This window comes from Anguilla rostrata, chromosome 16, assembly GCF_018555375.3.
Source record: "Anguilla rostrata isolate EN2019 chromosome 16, ASM1855537v3, whole genome shotgun sequence".
NCBI lineage: Eukaryota > Metazoa > Chordata > Actinopteri > Anguilliformes > Anguillidae > Anguilla > Anguilla rostrata.
In genome coordinates this window covers 5,137,277-5,155,903 of record NC_057948.1, presented here as the reverse complement: position 1 = coordinate 5,155,903, position 18,627 = coordinate 5,137,277, and the positions used below count along the sequence as shown (strand labels likewise).

The 18,627-nt window shown below is 48.1% G+C and overlaps 1 protein-coding gene across 1 annotated transcript in view; it reads right to left on the bottom strand.

Moving 5' to 3' along the window:
- Positions 1-18,627, bottom strand: part of LOC135242599 (synaptotagmin-9-like) — a 56,032-nt gene that overhangs the window by 12,327 nt on the left and 25,078 nt on the right. The window contains exons 2-3 of the mRNA XM_064313750.1: positions 17,809-18,175; positions 16,024-16,594 (exon numbers count right to left, since the gene is read on the bottom strand). Of these exons, the coding sequence (XP_064169820.1) occupies positions 16,024-16,594; positions 17,809-18,175 (938 nt within the window). The remainder of the gene's footprint in view (positions 1-16,023; positions 16,595-17,808; positions 18,176-18,627) is intronic.

Here is an 18,627-nt window from a genome sequence, read left to right as displayed (position 1 = left end):
AGAAACCGAATAATAGCCTGCATTATTCGCACATGATGTTTACAATCCCAGTTCCTCCCAGTCAGGCAGTAATAAAAGAATAATGACTGCATTTTGTCCACAGCTAGGCAATAAATCACTTCCCTGCTGAGCGATACTGAGGTTATGAAGCCTGTTTATAAACACGCTGAGTAATACTGAGGTTATGAAGCCAGTTTATAAACACACTGAGTAATACTGAGGTTATGAAGCCAGTTTATAAACACACTGAGTAATACTGAGGTTATGAAGCCAGTTTATAAACACACTGAGTAATACTGAGGTTATGATGCCAGTTTATAAACACACTGAGTAATACTGAGCTTATGAAGCCAGTTTATAAACACACTGAGTAATACTGAGGTTATGATGCCAGTTTATAGGCACACTGAGTAATACTGAGGTTATGAAGCCAGTTTATAAACACACTGAGTAATACTGAGGTTATGAAGCCAGTTTATAAACACACTGAGTAATACTGAGGTTATGAAGCCGGTTTATAAACACACTGAGTGATACTGAAGTTATGAAGCCAGTTTATAAACACACTGAGTAATACTGAGGTTATGAAGCCAGTTTATAAACACACTGAGTAATACTGAGGGTATGAAGCCAGTTTATAGGCACACTGAGTAATACTGAGGTTATGAAGCCAGTTTATAAACACACTGAGTAATACTGAGGTTATGAAGCCAGTTTATAAACACACTGAGTAATACTGAGGTTATGAAGCCAGTTTATAAACACACTGAGTAATACTGAGGTTATGAAGCCAGTTTATAGGCACACTGAGTAATACTGAGGTTATGAAGCCAGTTTATAAACACACTGAGTAATACTGAGGTTATGAAGCCAGTTTATAAACACACTGAGTAATACTGAGGTTATGAAGCCAGTTTATAAACACACTGAGTAATACTGAGGTTATGAAGCCAGTTTATAAACACACTGAGTAATACTGAGGTTATGAAGCCAGTTTATAAACACACTGAGTAATACTGAGGTTACGACGCCAGTTTATAAACACACTGAGTAATACTGAGGTTATGAAGCCAGTTTATAAACACACTGAGTAATACTGAGGTTATAAAGCCAGTTATAAACACACTGAGTAATACTGAGGTTATGAAGCCAGTTTATAAACACACTGAGTAATACTGAGGTTATGAAGCCAGTTTATAAACACACTGAGTAATACTGAGGTTATAAAGCCAGTTATAAACACACTGAGTAATACTGAGGTTACGACGCCAGTTTATAAACACGCTAAAAGATCTTATCTCATCATCTTATCATCATCAAGCTTATCATTATAACAGTACACTGATGAGACCTCATTGCATCGAAGAATAGGAAGCAACATTCGCTGCATCATAACAAAAGGGGGGGGGGGGTGTAGACGGGGTACCAGGATTTTCTTCATGGGGTGGCCAGGGGGGGTCACAGACTCAGTAGGTAGGGTGGGGGGGGGGGCACACTATTGCCAAAAGTTATCTTAGCCAATGGTAATATCCTATTTTAGGTAAAAAAAAAAAAAAAAATTGGGGCCAGCACCTGGGGTGGCCAATCAAATTCCCAGCCTCCCCATTGGACGCGCCCCGGCGTCCGATGCCCCGGAAAGCGCGCGCGTTAGCGCTGCATCGTTGCCGTTCCCCTTTCAGGCGGCTGGGAGTCGGACTCGCCTCGGGGACTGATCCCGAAGTGAGTGGGGGAGAGGCCGACGTCGCGTCCCGCTGCACTTCGCCCAATCAGACGCGGCCGGCTGCGCGTGAGAGAACGGGGTCGGCTCTCGCCCCGATTAAAACCCCCCTCTCTACTGTTCTGCGAGACGATAAACTGGAACAAGGCACGGCAGCAACGGTACACATTTTTTTCTCATCCCCGTTTGCGACCCCAATCGTTAAACCTGCTCATTAGTCCTATTATGGCATATCGTATTGGCCACTGACACCGAAGCTAAGTTACGCTAGCTCCCAGTCTATCATGAATTTTAGGTGCTCGGTAGCAAATGCAACATACACTTTAAATTATTACCGTAGTTCACGGCAATATTACTGTACAATGAACAAATACTTACTGTCCAACCTGTATACAGTATATAGCTGTAGATCTGCATAGCACTATGGTCTAAATTTGACAGAGGGTAAAATTTACAGCAAATATGTATGTTTTTGCTGTAAATTTTAATGCCACAAAAGGCTATGCAAAATTTGCAGTCTTTAAAACTTGACTTATTTTCAACATTTATCTTGTTTTCAATAGTTTTTGCCATCATGCCAATTGATTATGGCCTACTTTCAGAATCTGTTTCGCATTGTAGCCTACAAGTCTTTCAATTATGATTTTAAAAAATTAATTGAATTGCAATTGTTGGAAAAAAGATCACAATTTCGCATGAAGACCAGCGCATCCTAATACAATAAGGCACAAATTTGCACTACTTGAGATCATCTTCAAATTCAAATGAGCTTTATTGGCATGATGTATTTACATATATATTGCCAAAGCAATACTACAAACATAGAATAAACATATAGACTTGGTGTGTGTGCACATGTGTGCGGTATTTGTGTATGTTACCGCGTGTCATGTCATGTGTAAATTAGGTGAATTAGTGAGTATAACATTTAACAACAATCAAGAAAAGTATACAAAAAAATCTCACATTGTCAAAATCAGGCATGTAGTCTGTTGCCATTTTTGACTCAGTAGTCTAATTAGTAACTGTAATTAAAGTAGTTCTGAATTATGAAGGACAAACTTTGTAATCACAGCAACTCATATAATGTGTAGTTACAGTGATATATTTATTATGCAGGAGAAGACTTGTGTTGGTTTTTTGTTTTGCTTGATGTGCAGCAATTACATTGGTGTAGGGGCAACACAGCGGAACAGTGGATAGCACTGTCACCTCATGGGAAGCAGGTGCCAGGTTTGAATCCCTTGTGTGGTTTCTGTGTGGAGTTCTCCTTGTGTTTGTGTGGGTACTCTGGTCCAAGGACACCCGAGAAACTCTAAATTTTCCCGTAGGTGTGAGTGAATGGCGTGTGTGCCCTGTGATGGATTGATGATTTGTCCAGGGTGTATTCCTGCCTCTTGGCCAATGCATTTAATACACTTCACAGTACGCTTATGGTATTAACCATTACAGTACCCATCTACGTACTGTAATTGTCATTGTGAGCTAATTAGCTAAACTTCCAACTTGCTTTCTTACTAAATCTCCATCATTTACATAGAAGAAACATTTCCAATAAATCTCAGCTAACACAAGGCATGGAAATGCAGACAAAATATTGAGATGGATTTTTGTTTGAGTGCAAGAGGTGTGCAAAGGGTATCTGTCTGCAAACCAGGGATGGTCATCTTTGTTTTTATTTATACCATTCTTATAGTTTGAGGCACTTCAGTTAGCTGTTTGATGCAATTCTAGTTAGCTGTTTAACTAAAAGATACATTAAATAACAGAAAATTCTGGAAAATCTTGACTTGCCAAAAATCAGAGAAAACGCAAACCATTTTTGTGAAAATATGAGTATTTCTTTCTTTTTCTTTCTTTTTTCCTGAGGGGAGGATGCAGTGAAAAGAGAAATCACACAGAACGCCCGAGAAAATATCACAAGCCAGGAAGTAGACCGGTATTGAAATTTACAGCATTTACAAAAAAGTTTTTTTTTTAAATTACGTATTCAGTTAATTTGACATTCCTCTGGTACTTTCATACGCGACATCGATGAAGATCAGTGAAGGCCTGGGCATAGCCTCAGGTATCCCGACTCTACAGTTTCTGTATTTTCATGCGCGCTTCGTATTGATGAAACCGTTCATGAAAATACAGCTCAAAGAAATCAATGAGTCCTGCTTTGCCCACTTGCTGGCTCCTTTGAGGAAAGGTCGTTTGTGGCTGACAGAAGAGACCCCGTCGCCTTGCCCGCGAGCGGCATCGGGTCTGCACATCGACGAAAAGCCGCGTCTGGCGGCTAATTATGACAAACGCGCCGTATTCCGGGGGGGGGGGGGGTGAGACGGCAGACCCTTTCCTGGAGAGCGCTCGCTTCGGTCCGTATCCGAAATCGGTAACGATTCGATGAGACAAATGAGCTGAGCTACAGCAACTGTCAGCATTGGTACAACAGCAGCCCTGCAGACCCCCACCTTGACCTGACTCACAGAGATACAGACCTACATCCAGGATTCACAGAGACAGTCTTCTTGTGCAGTGACATTCTGGGTGTGACTCACAGAGGTAGTGTTCCGGTACAGTGACATTCTGACTCTGACTCACCGAGGAAGTGTTCCGGTACATTGACATTCTGACTGTGACTCACCGAGGAAGTGTTCCGGTACAGTGACATTCTGACTGTGACTCACAGAGGTAGTGTTCTGGTACAGTGACATTCTGGCTGTGACTCACAGAGGTAGTGTTCTGGTACAGTGACATTCTGGCTGTGACTCACAGAGGTAGTGTTCTGGTACAGTGACATTCTGACTGTGACTCACAGAGGTAGTGTTCCGGTACAGTGACATTCTGGCTGTGACTCACAGAGGTAGTGTTCTGGTACAGTGACATTCTGGCTGTGACTCACAGAGGTAGTGTTCCGGTACAGTGACATTCTGCTGGACCAAGAGGTAGTGTTCTGTACAGTGACATTCTGACTGTGACTCACAGAGGTAGTGTTCTGGTACAGTGACATTCTGGCTGTGACTCACAGAGGTAGTGTTCTGGTACAGTGACCTTCTGACTGTGACTCATGGATGTAGTATTCTGGTACAGTGACCTTCTGACTGTGACTCAGAGATGTAGTGTTCTAGTACAGTGACATTCTGACTGTGACTCACAGAGGTAGTGTTCTGGTACAGTGACATTCTGACTGTGACTCATGGATGTAGCATTCTGGTACAGTGACATTCTGACTGTGACTCAAGGATGTAGCATTCTGGTACAGTGACATTCTGACTGTGACTCATGGATGTAGCATTCTGGTACAGTGACATTCTGACTGTGACTCATGGATGCAGCATTCTGGTACAGTCAAACCATAAACAGACAAATGGTAAACAGTCACATGACGAGGAGTCACGTGTCAAACAGAAGACGAGGCAGTAGCGCGGCAAGAAGTGGGGGGGGGGGAGGGGCGGCGTCTCAAAAAAAACACCCTGCTGCAAATCACCCATACAGTCTGCCCCGCCCCTCCACCCCCAAAAGTGCAGTGGAAATTTCATGGGTGGGCCCTCGCAGCCCGGTAATCCAATCACCGTCTTCAGTGTAGGACGGCCCGCGTCCGTCTCACTCGCCAGCGCTTACATCAGCTCGGCGGTGAAATCACGGTCGCCGGTACCCGCCCGACGAAATTATAGTGGGGGCCCTGGAGAAGTGGGCGGGACCGGGCGCTGAACGGAGGCAGTGCATCGTGGGTAATTATCTGGCCCGCACCTCCTCCTGCCGCACCCCACCCCGCCCCACCCTCTAGGGCTCCTCCACTTCGTAAAGCACCTTTTAATAGGCGCCATCTCTCCACCCCCCCACCCCCCCTCCATTTAGAGAAATAAAGAGTAGGGCGGGGGATGCATCCCTTTCCGACGCATTAGGCAGAGTCCCTTTATATTTCGGTCGCTGTTTACGGTGGGTTTGACCTCAGGCGGGTGAGGAGGCGGCGCTGGCGACCTAAGATGTGTTACGCAGGACGGGACGGCTGTATCGATCGCTCCATTACCCCGTTTCGCCGCCTTGGTCTTTCATTAAACCGTCGCTGTCTGGCCAGAAGAGGGTGGCGGGGGGGGGAGGGATGACGGGACTAAAGAAAAACAGGCGCGCTGTTGTCGACGGCGAGGAGGCTTTGAAGCTCCGGGCGTTCGAGGAAACGTCGATAATTGTTTTCCCAAGGTCCGGGGGAGCAGCTGCGAAGAGCGTCTCCTTGAGCGAAAAATAGACGCCGCTTTCGCGAGCGGAGGTCTCTCTCTCCACGGGCCGCCATGCTGGGCGGTGAATCATTTCCATCCATTGATTAGGAATTCTTCTTTCGGTCTGCTAGAGAGAAATGGACTTCCCTTTACAACAGGGAACTGCCCTTTACAACACACACACACACACACACACACACATTACAACACAAGCACCCAAAGAAAGACACAGTCATGCTGGACAGATGGTTAATATGTACACGAATGGGCCCCCCAGACTGGTATCTGTTAAGGCACTGCTCTAGTGCGTGGATGGGCCCCACAGTCTGGGATCTGTTAAGGCACTTCTCTAGTGCATGGATGGGCCCCACAGTCTGGTATCTGTTAAGGCACTGCTCTAGTGCATGGATGGGCCCCACAGTCTGGTATCTGTTAAGGCACTGTTCTAGTGCATGGATGGGCCCCACAGTCTGGTATCTGTTAAGGCACTGCTCTAGTGCATGGATGGGCCCCCCAGACTGGTATCTGTTAAGGCACTGTTGTAGTGCATGGATGGACCCCACAGTCTGGTATCTGTTAAGGCACTGCTTAGTGCATGGATGGGCCCCACAGTTTGGTATCTGTTAAGGCACTGCTCTAGTGCATGGATGGGCCCCACAGTCTGGTATCTGTTAAGGCACTGTTGTAGTGCATGGATGGGCCCCACAGTCTGGTATCTGTTAAGGCACTGCTCTAGTGCATGGATGGGCCCCACAGTCTGGTATCTGTTAAGGCACTGCTCTAGTGCATGGATGGGCCCCACAATCTGGGATCTGTTAAGGCACTGCTCTAGTGCATGGATGGGCCCCACAGTCTGGTATCTGTTAAGGCACTGCTCTAGTGCATGGATGGGCCCCACAATCTGGGATCTGTTAAGGCACTGCTCTAGTGCACGGATGGGCCTCACAGTCTGATATCTGTTAAGGCACTGCTCTAGTGCATGGATGGGCCCCACAGTCTGGGATCTGTTAAGGCACTGTTCTAGTGCATGGATGGGCCCCACCGTCTGGTATCTGTTAAGGCACTGTTCTAGTGCATGGATGGGCCCCACAGTCTGGTATCTGTTAAGGCTCTGTTCTAGTGCATGGATGGGCCCCACAGTCTGGTATCTGTTAAGGCTCTGTTCTAGTGCATGGATGGGCCCCACAGTCTGGTATCTGTTAAGGCTCTGTTCTAGTGCATGGATGGGTCCCACAGTCTGGTATCTGTTGAGGCACTGTTCTAGTGCATGGATGGGCCCCACCGTCTGGTATCTGTTAAGGCACTGTTCTAGTGCATGGATGGGCCCACAGTCTGGTATCTGTTAAGGCACTGTTCTAGTGCATGGATGGGCCCCATGGTCTGGTATCTGTTAAGACACTGTTCTAGTGCATGGATGGGCCCCACAGTCTGGTATCTGTTAAGGCACTGTTCTAGTGCATGGATGGGCCCCACAGTCTGGTATCTGTTAAGGCTCTGTTCTAGTGCATGGATGGGTCCCACAGTCTGGTATCTGTTAAGGCACTGTTCTAGTGCATGGATGGGCCCCACAGTCTGGTATCTGTTAAGGCACTGTTCTAGTGCATGGATGGGCCCCACAGTCTGGTATCTGTTAAGGCACTGTTCTAGTGCATGGATGGGCTCTATGGTCTGGTATCTGTTAAGACACTGTTCTAGTGCATGGATGGGCCCCACAGTCTGGTATCTGTTAAGGCAATGTTCTAGTGCATGAATGGGCCCCACAGTCTGGTATCTGTTAAGGAACTGTTCTAGTGCATGGATGGGCCTCACAGTCTGGAAACTGTTATTGGCGATAGCGTTTTTTCAGAATGGGAGCGTTTCCGTCTGGCAGGATAACAGCCACTGAACACTCATTAACGCCTGCGATCTGCACGCTGACCTGCACGTGAAACGCATTCCTCCAGCTCACGCCTGCGCAGGCCCCGCTCGCCAGCTTCCGCGAGATGACGAGCGTCAGCTGACATCACGTGCTTTGGAGCGCGCGCTCGTCTGCGTTCTCCAAAAATGGATCGCGGCGGCTGCAACGAGGAAAGCTGATTACGAATGCGATTAGGCGTTCCAAAGCGGGAGAAGGGGTGGGGGGTGGGGGGGTGGGGGGGGGGCCAAGGGAATTCATTAAAATAAATGAAGCAGCGCTGCTTCACTGTGTATGGAAATGTGTTCATTTGTAAAAACACGGGCATGGAATTTAACGAGCAACTGCTTATCGCTTTGAAAACACCCTCTCATAGTTTTTCTGAATGTGCTTTGGACACAGTTTCAATTTCTTCATTCAGTTCCTCGGCCTTGCATAAAAGTCAGTTTTGAAAAACGCAAACATTACAGCCAGCCATGGGACTTCTAAATGTGATTCAAAGAGGTACAATAATAACAGCTTCGGGCTGTTTTTAAAATGGAGGTATTTCTGATATTGTAAATAACAAAGATGTTCCAAAATTCTTTTGTTAAAATGCTTACAGTACCTAGCTGGATAAGATCCCAGTCCACAGTCCATGTTTGTCATCTGACTTGTTTAGCTTCAGATGTACTCACAACAAGAGATTGTATATCGTCTACCTTTCTCACATAATCGTAATTATTCACCAGTATTTCCATTTTACTGGCTCCAAGTCTGTTTTGGCCTGGTCTTCTGCTGTGTCCAATCAGTGAGCTCTATCTTTATCTCCCACGGCGACTCCACCCTGTTATATTTCTGGATTGGATGTGGCTGTAATTTATACCTATGTTCCATTAACCCCCATATTTCACCAACATGTCTGTGCTATTAGCTCCCTCCTCTCTTATAGACTGGCAGCGTGTCTTAAAGGGGCAGTTCACCAAAAAATGAAATCCATGTTTACACTTACCTGGAGTAGTATCCGTCCAGCCAGATAGTTTTGCTGAAATGTGATGAGTTTCCTAGATTACAGGCATTTAGCAGACGCTCTTATCCAGAGCGACTTACACAACTTTTACATAGCATTTTTACATTGTATCCATTCATACAGCTGGATATATACTGAAGCAATTTCAGTTAAGTACCTTGCTCAAGGGTACAACGCCAGTGTCCTACCCGGGAATCGAACCTGCGACCTTTCGGTTACAAGCCCAGTTCCTTACCCACTGTGCTACACTCCGTACTACACTAGTGTGCTACACACTAGATATTCTCTGCAGCTCACCCTGATGAAACGGACCTTGTGGATCCATCTTCGCTAATTTATGCCATAGAAATTCACCCATCAATACCTCAACTATGAACTTCGAAGCTGGTATGTGGTTTAATAAAGCAAGTTGCAATATTTACACTACGAAAGGTTGCATTCTACCGACCTCACATTACCACCACACAAGTTTCATACCAGGAGAGGATATAGGATACACAGCTTGGCGTCCTTCGATAGAAGCAAAATGAAGACGTTTGATGAAATGAAGCTCTGCAGGTGTCCGAGAAACTGCGGGATTATATTTGGAAAGTGATGTTACTGTTGAATTTAGAGTGTAAAATCTTTGGTGTTTTGAAACAGCACAAAGATGAACATGCAAGGTGTGTTTTATCAAGCTGAGTTGCAGCGAATATCTAGAAAACTTTCAGCGAAACTATCTAGAAAGACAGATGCAACTGTGGGTAAGTATGTGTGTGTGTGTGTGGAGAGCAGAGGGAGTGAGAAGACAGAAGGAGAGGGAGAAGCAGTTTAACTACTTCTTTGTTCACACGCTTGGCAGATCGAAAAAGCAAGCCAACAAATCCAGCGAAACAACGGAAAGCAAATCTCCAAATGAGAAGACGGGAGAAAACCGAATCGGCAAAGACGAAACGCCGCACTCTGAACTTCCTCGGCTTTCGCGATAAAGAAATCTCCGGAGTTTCCCTCCTCGCCCGAGATGGTATCGGTTTCTCCGAAATGAAGGAAGTGGAAAAAGGTCAAATGGTATTTCCACATGAAAGGGCCCAAAGAACTTGAAGAATCAAAGTGTTTATACTGCCCTACAAAGCCTAACTGCAGTAACTACGTAAAGGGTAAAACAGAAAAATGGCTTTAAAGGGTTTTAACTGGCCAGCCAAATGGGTTATAGGTATATTAGTGATATTGCACTAATTGTACATGTATTCATGAGGTAATTTTTATGCCCAAAAACCATGACGGCTGGCCAGTTAAAACACTTTAAAGCCACTTTTCTCAGTTTTACCCTTTGCGTAGTTACTGCAGTTAGGCTTGTAGGGCAGTATACCTACATCCTCAAATACAGGAAGTAGCAGCGAAACGCATATAACCATAGTATTACTGCTCCCACGTTCAGTAACGGCAGCATGTTGGTGGTCACCTCTTGTACTAAAGATAGGCAGAGTTTGGATCAAGTGAGCATTTGGTAGAGGCTAATGATGTTGGCCTGATTCTCCAAATTATCGTTACAGTTATCTCCCAGGATCACCTCATTCCAGTTAGAAAGGTTAAAATGGTACCCCTACATTACCCATAAACCCCATCGTGCTCACAAGTAGCATTTTTCTCTCTCTATAAAGCATTGCGCAAAATGGCATCTTTGAATCGTCCGACAATTGAACTTGGCCCAAATCAAGCAAGTCAGTTGTACGGGAAGTTCTCATTAATAAAAAGGAATTTCCAGTGCTTCCTGAACATCCTGAAACCCTATTGCACTTGGTTTCGACTAAATATTTTACATTTTTCTTTCGCCATAAATGGGAAGGAGGTAGAGCTGTCAGAAAAGTTAGCAACACGGAGCTGAGCATTTGGACTGGGGCTGCAGGAGAGTACAGTAGCTAGGCAACTGGGCTTGTAACTCAGAAGTTGGAGGTGTGATTCCCACAGGTAGAATCTTAAACTTCCCTCTATAATTATTCACCCCCCCCCCCCCACCAAAAAAAAAACCCACCGATTTGTAGTAATCGTTTTCAGTTCCACCTCTATTAAAGAGACATCTGAGGCTGTACAGGGCCAAAGAGAGGGCTGCCCTGTAATTTATCACCTGTCATTGAGCGCCATTGATACAGGTATCCACAGGGCCCCCTGGGAAACGGGGGGGGGGGGGGTGTGGAATAACACACACATTTGTTTCTGTCGCTGTCCTGTGGTGCAGACTCAAGGACGGCCAAGTGGCAGGCAGGCATCGACCCTCTGCACAGGTGCGTCGATGTTCGCGCCCCCAATAGCATTACGGCTTAAAACAGCTTGCGTTTTGCATATAATCCATTTATACGGCTGGATACTTCCTGGATCCTTTTCGGGCGAAGTCTCTTCGCTCAAGGGTACGACTGGCAGTGCCCCGTCGGGGAATCGCACCCGTGACTTCTGAGTTACAAGCCCAGTTGCCTAACCGCTGTACTATCCTACAGCACCAGTCAAAAAACTCAGCTCCGCATTCCTAGCTTTTGAATCTACTTCCTTTTCACTGATGGCGAAAGAAAAGTTTTTAGCGTCGTAAGCAAGTACAATTGAGTTTCAGCATGTATAGGAAACACTGGGAACCACTTTTATGAATGAGAACCTCCTGTCAGGGCCGGCCCGTGGCATAAACGCTATGTTTAGGGCCACAACCGCAAGGGGGGGGCCACACGATCCAATGTTTATCTGAGGTAAATAACGTTATTTTCGTAACTGCGTTATTCATCCCCTGTCACGGAACTAGCGGTATAAATTTGAAATGTAATGGCAACAGAACATTTCACAACAATGTAATGTAAGAAGGATTTTACCAAGAGAACCCCCCCACCCCCGCTAGAATGCATCCCACAGAATTGTTTAGGGCCACCAAAATCCTAGTGCCGGCCCTGCCTCCTGCAGTTGAGAAAAGAGGGAGGGAGATAGGAATGTATGAGCTGGAGTCTGTAATAACGTCTGTGGTCACACCGTCAGCCTTCCGCTTCCCATGCAGTTGCTTTATACACAGAACGCATTAGCTACGCTAGCTGCAGCGACACTGCCAGTGCTGAGAGCCTGAATGTCCCTTAGCAGACCACATGGCTGCACGCCCTGTATTCTATGGTATTTTTGCACTCATTCTATGGTCTTTTCAATCACTGTTTATATGCGGAACACAAAGGAGCTACCGGGGGATTCGTTCCCAGTGCTAAACTCTGGTCGTGCCCAGAAACATTTACGATACACTGTTTACAATAAGCAAAAACTGAACACCATGTTGAAACGTGCTTTGAGGGGTGTGCAGATGACTACTCGGCAACACTAGGGGTTGTTTTTTTGTAAATCATTCTGACAGCGACTAACAGTTCTCGGTTTTTTTTTTTTTTTTCCTTGTTGAACTAGGTTGGGATATAAATGGACCGGCACCCTCACAGGCTGGTGAAATATCGCCGCTGTCGCCAGAGAAAGAGACCGCGGTCCTTGAAGGGCTGCAGCTGCCCAGCACAGAGTAGGCCGGGGCCTGTCCGTCAGTGTCTGCCTTATGTTGAATGCTGACTGAAAGGAAACCGCAAATAATAACCCAAAAGTGCAGCGGCCCTCTGGGACACGAGTTCGACGCCCCTGGGGTGGACATTTTGCGGCGCGTGAACTCGTTTTGGGAAGTACGCGCAGGGCGGCTCTCTCTCTCTCTCTCTCTCTCTCTGTCTCTATCAGAGCGGCTCTCTCTCTCTCTCTCTCTCTCTGTCTCTATCAGAGCGGCTCTCTCTCTCTCTCTCTCTCTCTCTGTTAGAGCGACTCTCTCTCTCTTTCTCTCAATTCAATTCAATTCAATTCAATAAGCTTTATTGGCATGGTAAGGGTACACTTACATTGCCAAAGCATTCACTCACATGACAAATATAACAGACAGGCAATAACAATTTAACTACAATAAACAGAAAAAATATAAAATCCAGACAATCCACAGAAATAAAATTCTACATCTAGAACATAACCCATACAAAATGTCAATGAACTATAAAAATTTTACTTTTCTGGTGTCAGTGTTACTCCCTGTCCCTCAGTTTGTGGCAAGTGGCTGCCAAATCTACACATTCCCTTCTTTCTCCCAAAAGGAATGGCAGCTTCTCTGTCTCTGAGTGCATCTCAAATTGTGGGCAGATTTCCTCTCTCTCTCTGTTAGAGAGGCTCTGTCATTGCACCATTTAAAGAGCACATGGAGCAGGCCCAAGTCTGTGGAGTGATTTGCGAGTGTGATTTGGGGGTGTGTCTGCCTGCTTCCTGTCTGCTATTCCCCTGGCGGTCTGCCCTAGTTCCGAAGGCTTGAAAGGGACCCCGTGTGGCCCCCCCGGGGGGGCCTGGGACAAGCGTTCTGAGCGTCCCTCGGGCTTCGCAGATGCATTCTGGGTCTTCGGCGAGGACTCCTTCGCGTACGGGGTCTGACCTCACGGAGAAACTCATTAGGCTGACGATGTCATTGAGCCTGACGCCCGGAATCAAATCACCCACAAGTCCCTTTGCTTTTTTTCCCCCCCACTGTATTTTCTTGTAACCTGGTTTATACGGACTTAAATTGCATTAACAGCAGGAGAGAAAAGATCCTTCGTTTCTAGATCTTGTTTTTTTTTGTTTTTGGACAGGCTCTGCCCCCCTAGGTTGCTACGACGGTAGCCCCCGGCGTGACGCAGAAGAGAGCGACAGGGAGGAAACGGACGCGCCCTCGTGACCCCGAGACTCCTGCACTCCTGGCCCCCGATGCTGACGCTGGATTAGCGCTTTAGCGGTTAGCGCTCCGTAATTCAGGCGTAATTCAGGCTGCAGGATCCACCCCAGGGAGGGAAGAAGAGAAGATGGGATGATGAGACGAGACGATCGCCTTGCTTGGAGAAAATGTGGGGCGACATAGCTCAGGAGGTAAGACCGATTGTCTGGCAGCCGGAGGACTGCTGGTTCAAACCCCGCCCTGGGCGTGTCGAAGTGTTCTTGAGCAAGAACACTTCTTTGTTGTACGTCGCTCTGGATAAGAGCGTCTGCCAAATGCCTGTAATGTAATGTAATGAGCAAGACACCTAACTCCTAACCCCTAACTGCTCTGGCGAATGAGAGGCATCAATTGTAAAGCTCTTTGGATAAAAGCGCTATATAAATGCAGTCCATTTACCATTTACCAAAAAGACGGAGGGAGCGCTCCACCGGTCGCCGAGCGCGTCGGCGACGACCGACGGAACGGTCGAAAACGACGACCGGCGAAAACGCGGTTCCGGCCGCTTCCCGGCCGTTCGCGCCACGTCCGCTACGGCGCCTCTCTCGCCGGCTTCCGTCAGGCGGGAAACGGATTTCGGCGCCCCTCCTCGGGGACGGCTAACGTCAGCAGACGCCCAGCCTGTGAGCCACGCCGCCACAGCCTTCTTAAAGAGGGACTGAGGAAAGCCAAGGACCGGTCCAGAAAAGCACCGTGGAAGAACGTGGAAGTTCTTTCACGGTCAACCTGCAGCATAGGCACCTGAGAGGCACTGACGCACTGCTTAAGCGATGAGCTATCAAAACTGCACGTCTTAGACCAGAACCCCATTTTGTCGTCCACATCGCACTCATTTGAATTTGTCCCCCCCCCCCCATATTTCACAGGTGTTGACTGGCTGAATGTTCAGAAAGAAGTACAGCTAAGAAGAACAAACATAAGCAAAACCTTAAAAGAAAGTTGAACTCTTCCAGTGCCGTACAGCTAGACCGCAGGTTAACTTCATAACTAGACCGCAGGTTAACTTGCGTACAATGACTGAAAACAGCCTTCAAGCCGTCTGGCTGAACGCGAGCTGAACGTCTAACCCGGCACACAGTACGACGTTCAGCGTTAAATCCGCTTTTTTGCAGAGTACGCGTGGTCCCCCCACTGGGCCCCGCACGCACTCTGTTATGGTCGAAGTGACGCTGGACAATTTTAACTTCTGCCTCTCCCGGAACCTTTTTCCCTTCCTCCTGCGCTTTTTTTTGTTTTCTGCAAGTCTCCCTGCCGGGGAGAGCGCAGATCACTCTGTGCTGTTGCCTCGGAGGCAGTAATCATTCAGGTGTCTAGTTCTCTCTGAGACTGGGGAACTGGTGGGAGGGGGGGGGTGCAGACAAACTGAACTCAGCCTTTTACTATTTTTACTTTGACAGAGGCATTAACCCGCTCTGCTATATGGGCCAGCGACAGGCACGGGCCCCGCCTCGCTGAAGGGCAAGAAAGTTCCTCGAAAAACCAGCGCGGTCTCTAACTTCTCACAGAGCAGTTGGCCCCAAAAAATACAGACAGCAGGTGTGCTCCGGTGCGCTAACTCTGGCCTGGATCAGAATCAGAACGCTTCTTAACTTTGTTACGGAAGTTTTTCTCCTTCAAAACTGTTTACAGAGGTCAGCAATTCAGCACCAAGATCAAGTCACCGTTCGGTAAAAACAGCACACACAGTACAGCACGCGTCACTCCGTGTTAGGGCAGTGTATTTTACACCTGTGTCATTACACATAAATGGTCCGAATTTTGAATGAACCTATCTAGCCAATCAGAATCCGATTGTGGATCGATCCATGTTCAACGCTACCGTCCTACAATATGGCTCCGTCCCTGTCCGTCTACAAGCGCAAGACCTTTTCCGCAACATTAAAATCATCGTCGCATTTAGATCTTTTTTGTTCGTTTTTCCAGTCGATAGCGTGGGCCACCATTTTTAACGGCGCTATCGATCCTACACCGTGTTCTCTTCGTAGGGGGTGACATAGCTCAGGAGGTAAGACCGATTGTCTGGCAGTCGGAGGCTTGCCGGTTCAAACCCCGCCCTGGGCGTGTCGAAGTGTCCTTGAACAAGACACCTAACCCCTAACCTCTAACTGCTCTGGCGAATGAGAGGCATCAATTGTAAAGCGCTTTGGATAAAAGCGCTATATAAATGCAGTCCATTTACCATTTACCATGCTCTGTTCACCTCTAAAAATCCCGTAGAACCCGCCCCGCCCTGAAGAGAAGGCTCCCGGGAGTGCCTCTGCTCTCATCTAAAAAAAAAAAGCCCCTTTCAGAGCGCGCTTCTCATTCGCCGGTTCGAAACGAATGCTCGGCGTACGCGTTACCGTCAGGCAATTCGCACGGAGCCCTAAAATGCAGAAGGGCCCCGAAGCGCTTCCACCCCTGGCGGATATCCCCCAGGAAACCCCCGGGAGAGGCACTCACCGAGGTGACGTACTGGATGTCCCGGCAGAGCCTGGTCTCCCGCGGGAAGTCGTTCAGCTCCAGGAAGTTGTCCACCACCACCTGGCCGATGATGTCGTGGCGGGTGAAGCGGTCGAAGTCGTAGACGCTGAAGTGCAGCTTGCGCGTGGCCAGCTCGCCGTAGGCCACGGGGAAGAGGAAGACCTCGTCGAAGACGGGGTTGAGAGTCTTGCGGTGCACCTTGGTCTGGTGCTTGGTCTTGCGGTCGGGCAGCAGGTAGATCTTCACGTAGGGGTCGGAGGTGCCCGAGAAGTCCTTGGCGGGCAGGTCCTGCGCCCGGTGGATCTTGACGATGAGCTGCTCCAGGTCGCAGTCGTACTTGAGGACCAGGTGCAGGCGCCCGCAGCCGCCGCCCCGCCGGCCCTCGTCGCCGTCCACCGACCGCTGCTTGTAGAGCTCGGGCTTGATCCGGCCCAGGCTCAGGCCCAGGCCCAGGCCCAGGCCCAGGCCCGGCAGGGACTCCTGCCGCTGGAACTGCGCCGCGTTGAAGTCCGGGTTCGACAGGTTCATCTGCCGCCGGATGGAGTTGTGCCTTCGGACGGAGACGGAGAGAAACGCATGAGTACCCCTTCACCTAAAATCTGCTTGTTGTCTGGTTGGATGGGGGGGGTGAGGGGTGGGTAGGGGGGGTTGTCCGAAATCTTTATGTTCTCCCGAAAAACCTGCACATTTCTGTGCTTACCTTCCTCAACTAAGGTCAATGAAATGCCTCTCTCACAGAGTGCCTCTTACTTCCAGTGCTACAGTCACCGATTTTTTTCCAGGACTTTGAATTCTCCCGCGTTGCAACGCCTCCTGTTGTGTGCCTCTAACAATGCGTACAGTTTAAATTCAGCTTAATTCAAGGAGACTTCATTTCACTGAACACTTAATTCAAGGAGACTTCATTTCACTGAACACTTAATTCGTTGTTTTCTGGAATGAGGGCAAAGGCAAAGGAGGAATGGAGGACTGTACAGAGACACATCTTTTGCCTGGAGCAGTTAAGCACCATTGGACCACCCTGGACATTAGCACAGAGGCTGATGGGAAAATTCACCCGCTTTTGTGAAATGCATATGTGGCTGCTGACTTTTATTTTGACAATGATCAAAAAAAAAAAGACTTTGATAGGTTCTCGTGAGCTCGACGTCGAAGGGTTCTATAATTATGTCGTGCTTGGAAAAAAATGGGCTTCCCCTTTTGGACATTCCATCAAGAATTTCACCAAAATTGCATAGGTATAAAAGACAAAGTTTGCAATGTACATTTGAGCACAGTATATTTCAGCACAAACATACACGTGCACGCGCTTTTTATTTTAAAGAGGTGTGGAGCGCGCATCATCCGGTGTGGTTCAGTTAAAATTTTTGAAGGCTGTCTTATAGAGCTTATATAAAGTTGTCATATAACGGGATTATGCTCACCGCCCTCTGGGTGTTTGCCTGCGCGACAGTTTCTTCTTCAGTTCTGGGTAAACATTCCCTTTAACCCTTTCACGGCGTGAAATCACAAATGTGTGATCGGAATGTTCTGAACCGAACATTCCAATGCTGATGTCACAATCACAATCACAATCACAATCACAATCACAATCACAATCTGGCAATGGAGTTCTAGAGCACTGACTTCGAATTTTGAAGAAAAACATTCCAAAAAATCTACTCGTCAAAGGGTTAATAAAGTCCTGAGGAGTTGAATGGTTATCGGGGTGGAGAGAGCATGCGTGGGGGACAGGGGACGGGGGACGGGGGGGGAGGGACTGACCGCGCGGACGAGGTGGGCTCGGTGATCTGCCGCTGCATGCGGGCACTGTGGACGCAGTTCTCCTTGTCCTTGGACTGGGCCTCCAGCGCGATGTCGGGTGAGGTGTGGCTGATCTTCATGGCGGACTCCGGCGCAGGCGCGAGCGCCGCCTCCTTGGCGCAGTCCGGCCCGTACTCATCGTCGGCGGCGGCGCCGTCGCCGTCGGAGTAGACGGTCTCGCGCTCCGCCTGCCCGTCCTTGCCCACCAGGAGGAGGCAGCGGCCCCGCCAGGGCACCCAGCACAGCTTGAAGGACACGAAGAGGGAAACCCCGAAAAGGGCCAGGCCGCAGGCCGTCACCACCAGGGACAGCAGGCTCACCGACACATCTGTTAGCGTGAGAGAGAGAGGTCGCATTATTACTACTACTGCGCCCTACTACGGCTACTACTACTGCTGCTACTGCTACTACTGCGCCCTACTACGGCTACTACTACTGCTGCTACTGCTACTACTGCGCCCTACTACGGCTACTACTACTGCTGCTACTGCTACTACTGCGCCCTACTACGGCTACTACTACTGCTGCTACTGCTACTACTACTACTGCTGCTACTGCGCCCTACTACTACTACTACTGCTACTACTACTACTGCTGCTACTACTACTGCTGCTACTGCGCTGTAGTACTACTACTGCTGCTACTACTGCTACTTCTGCTACTGCGCCCTACTACTAATACTACTGCTACTACTACTACTGCTACTGCTGCTACTGCTACTGCGCCCTACTACGGCTACTACTACTGCTACTACTACTACTGCTGCTACTGCTGCTACTA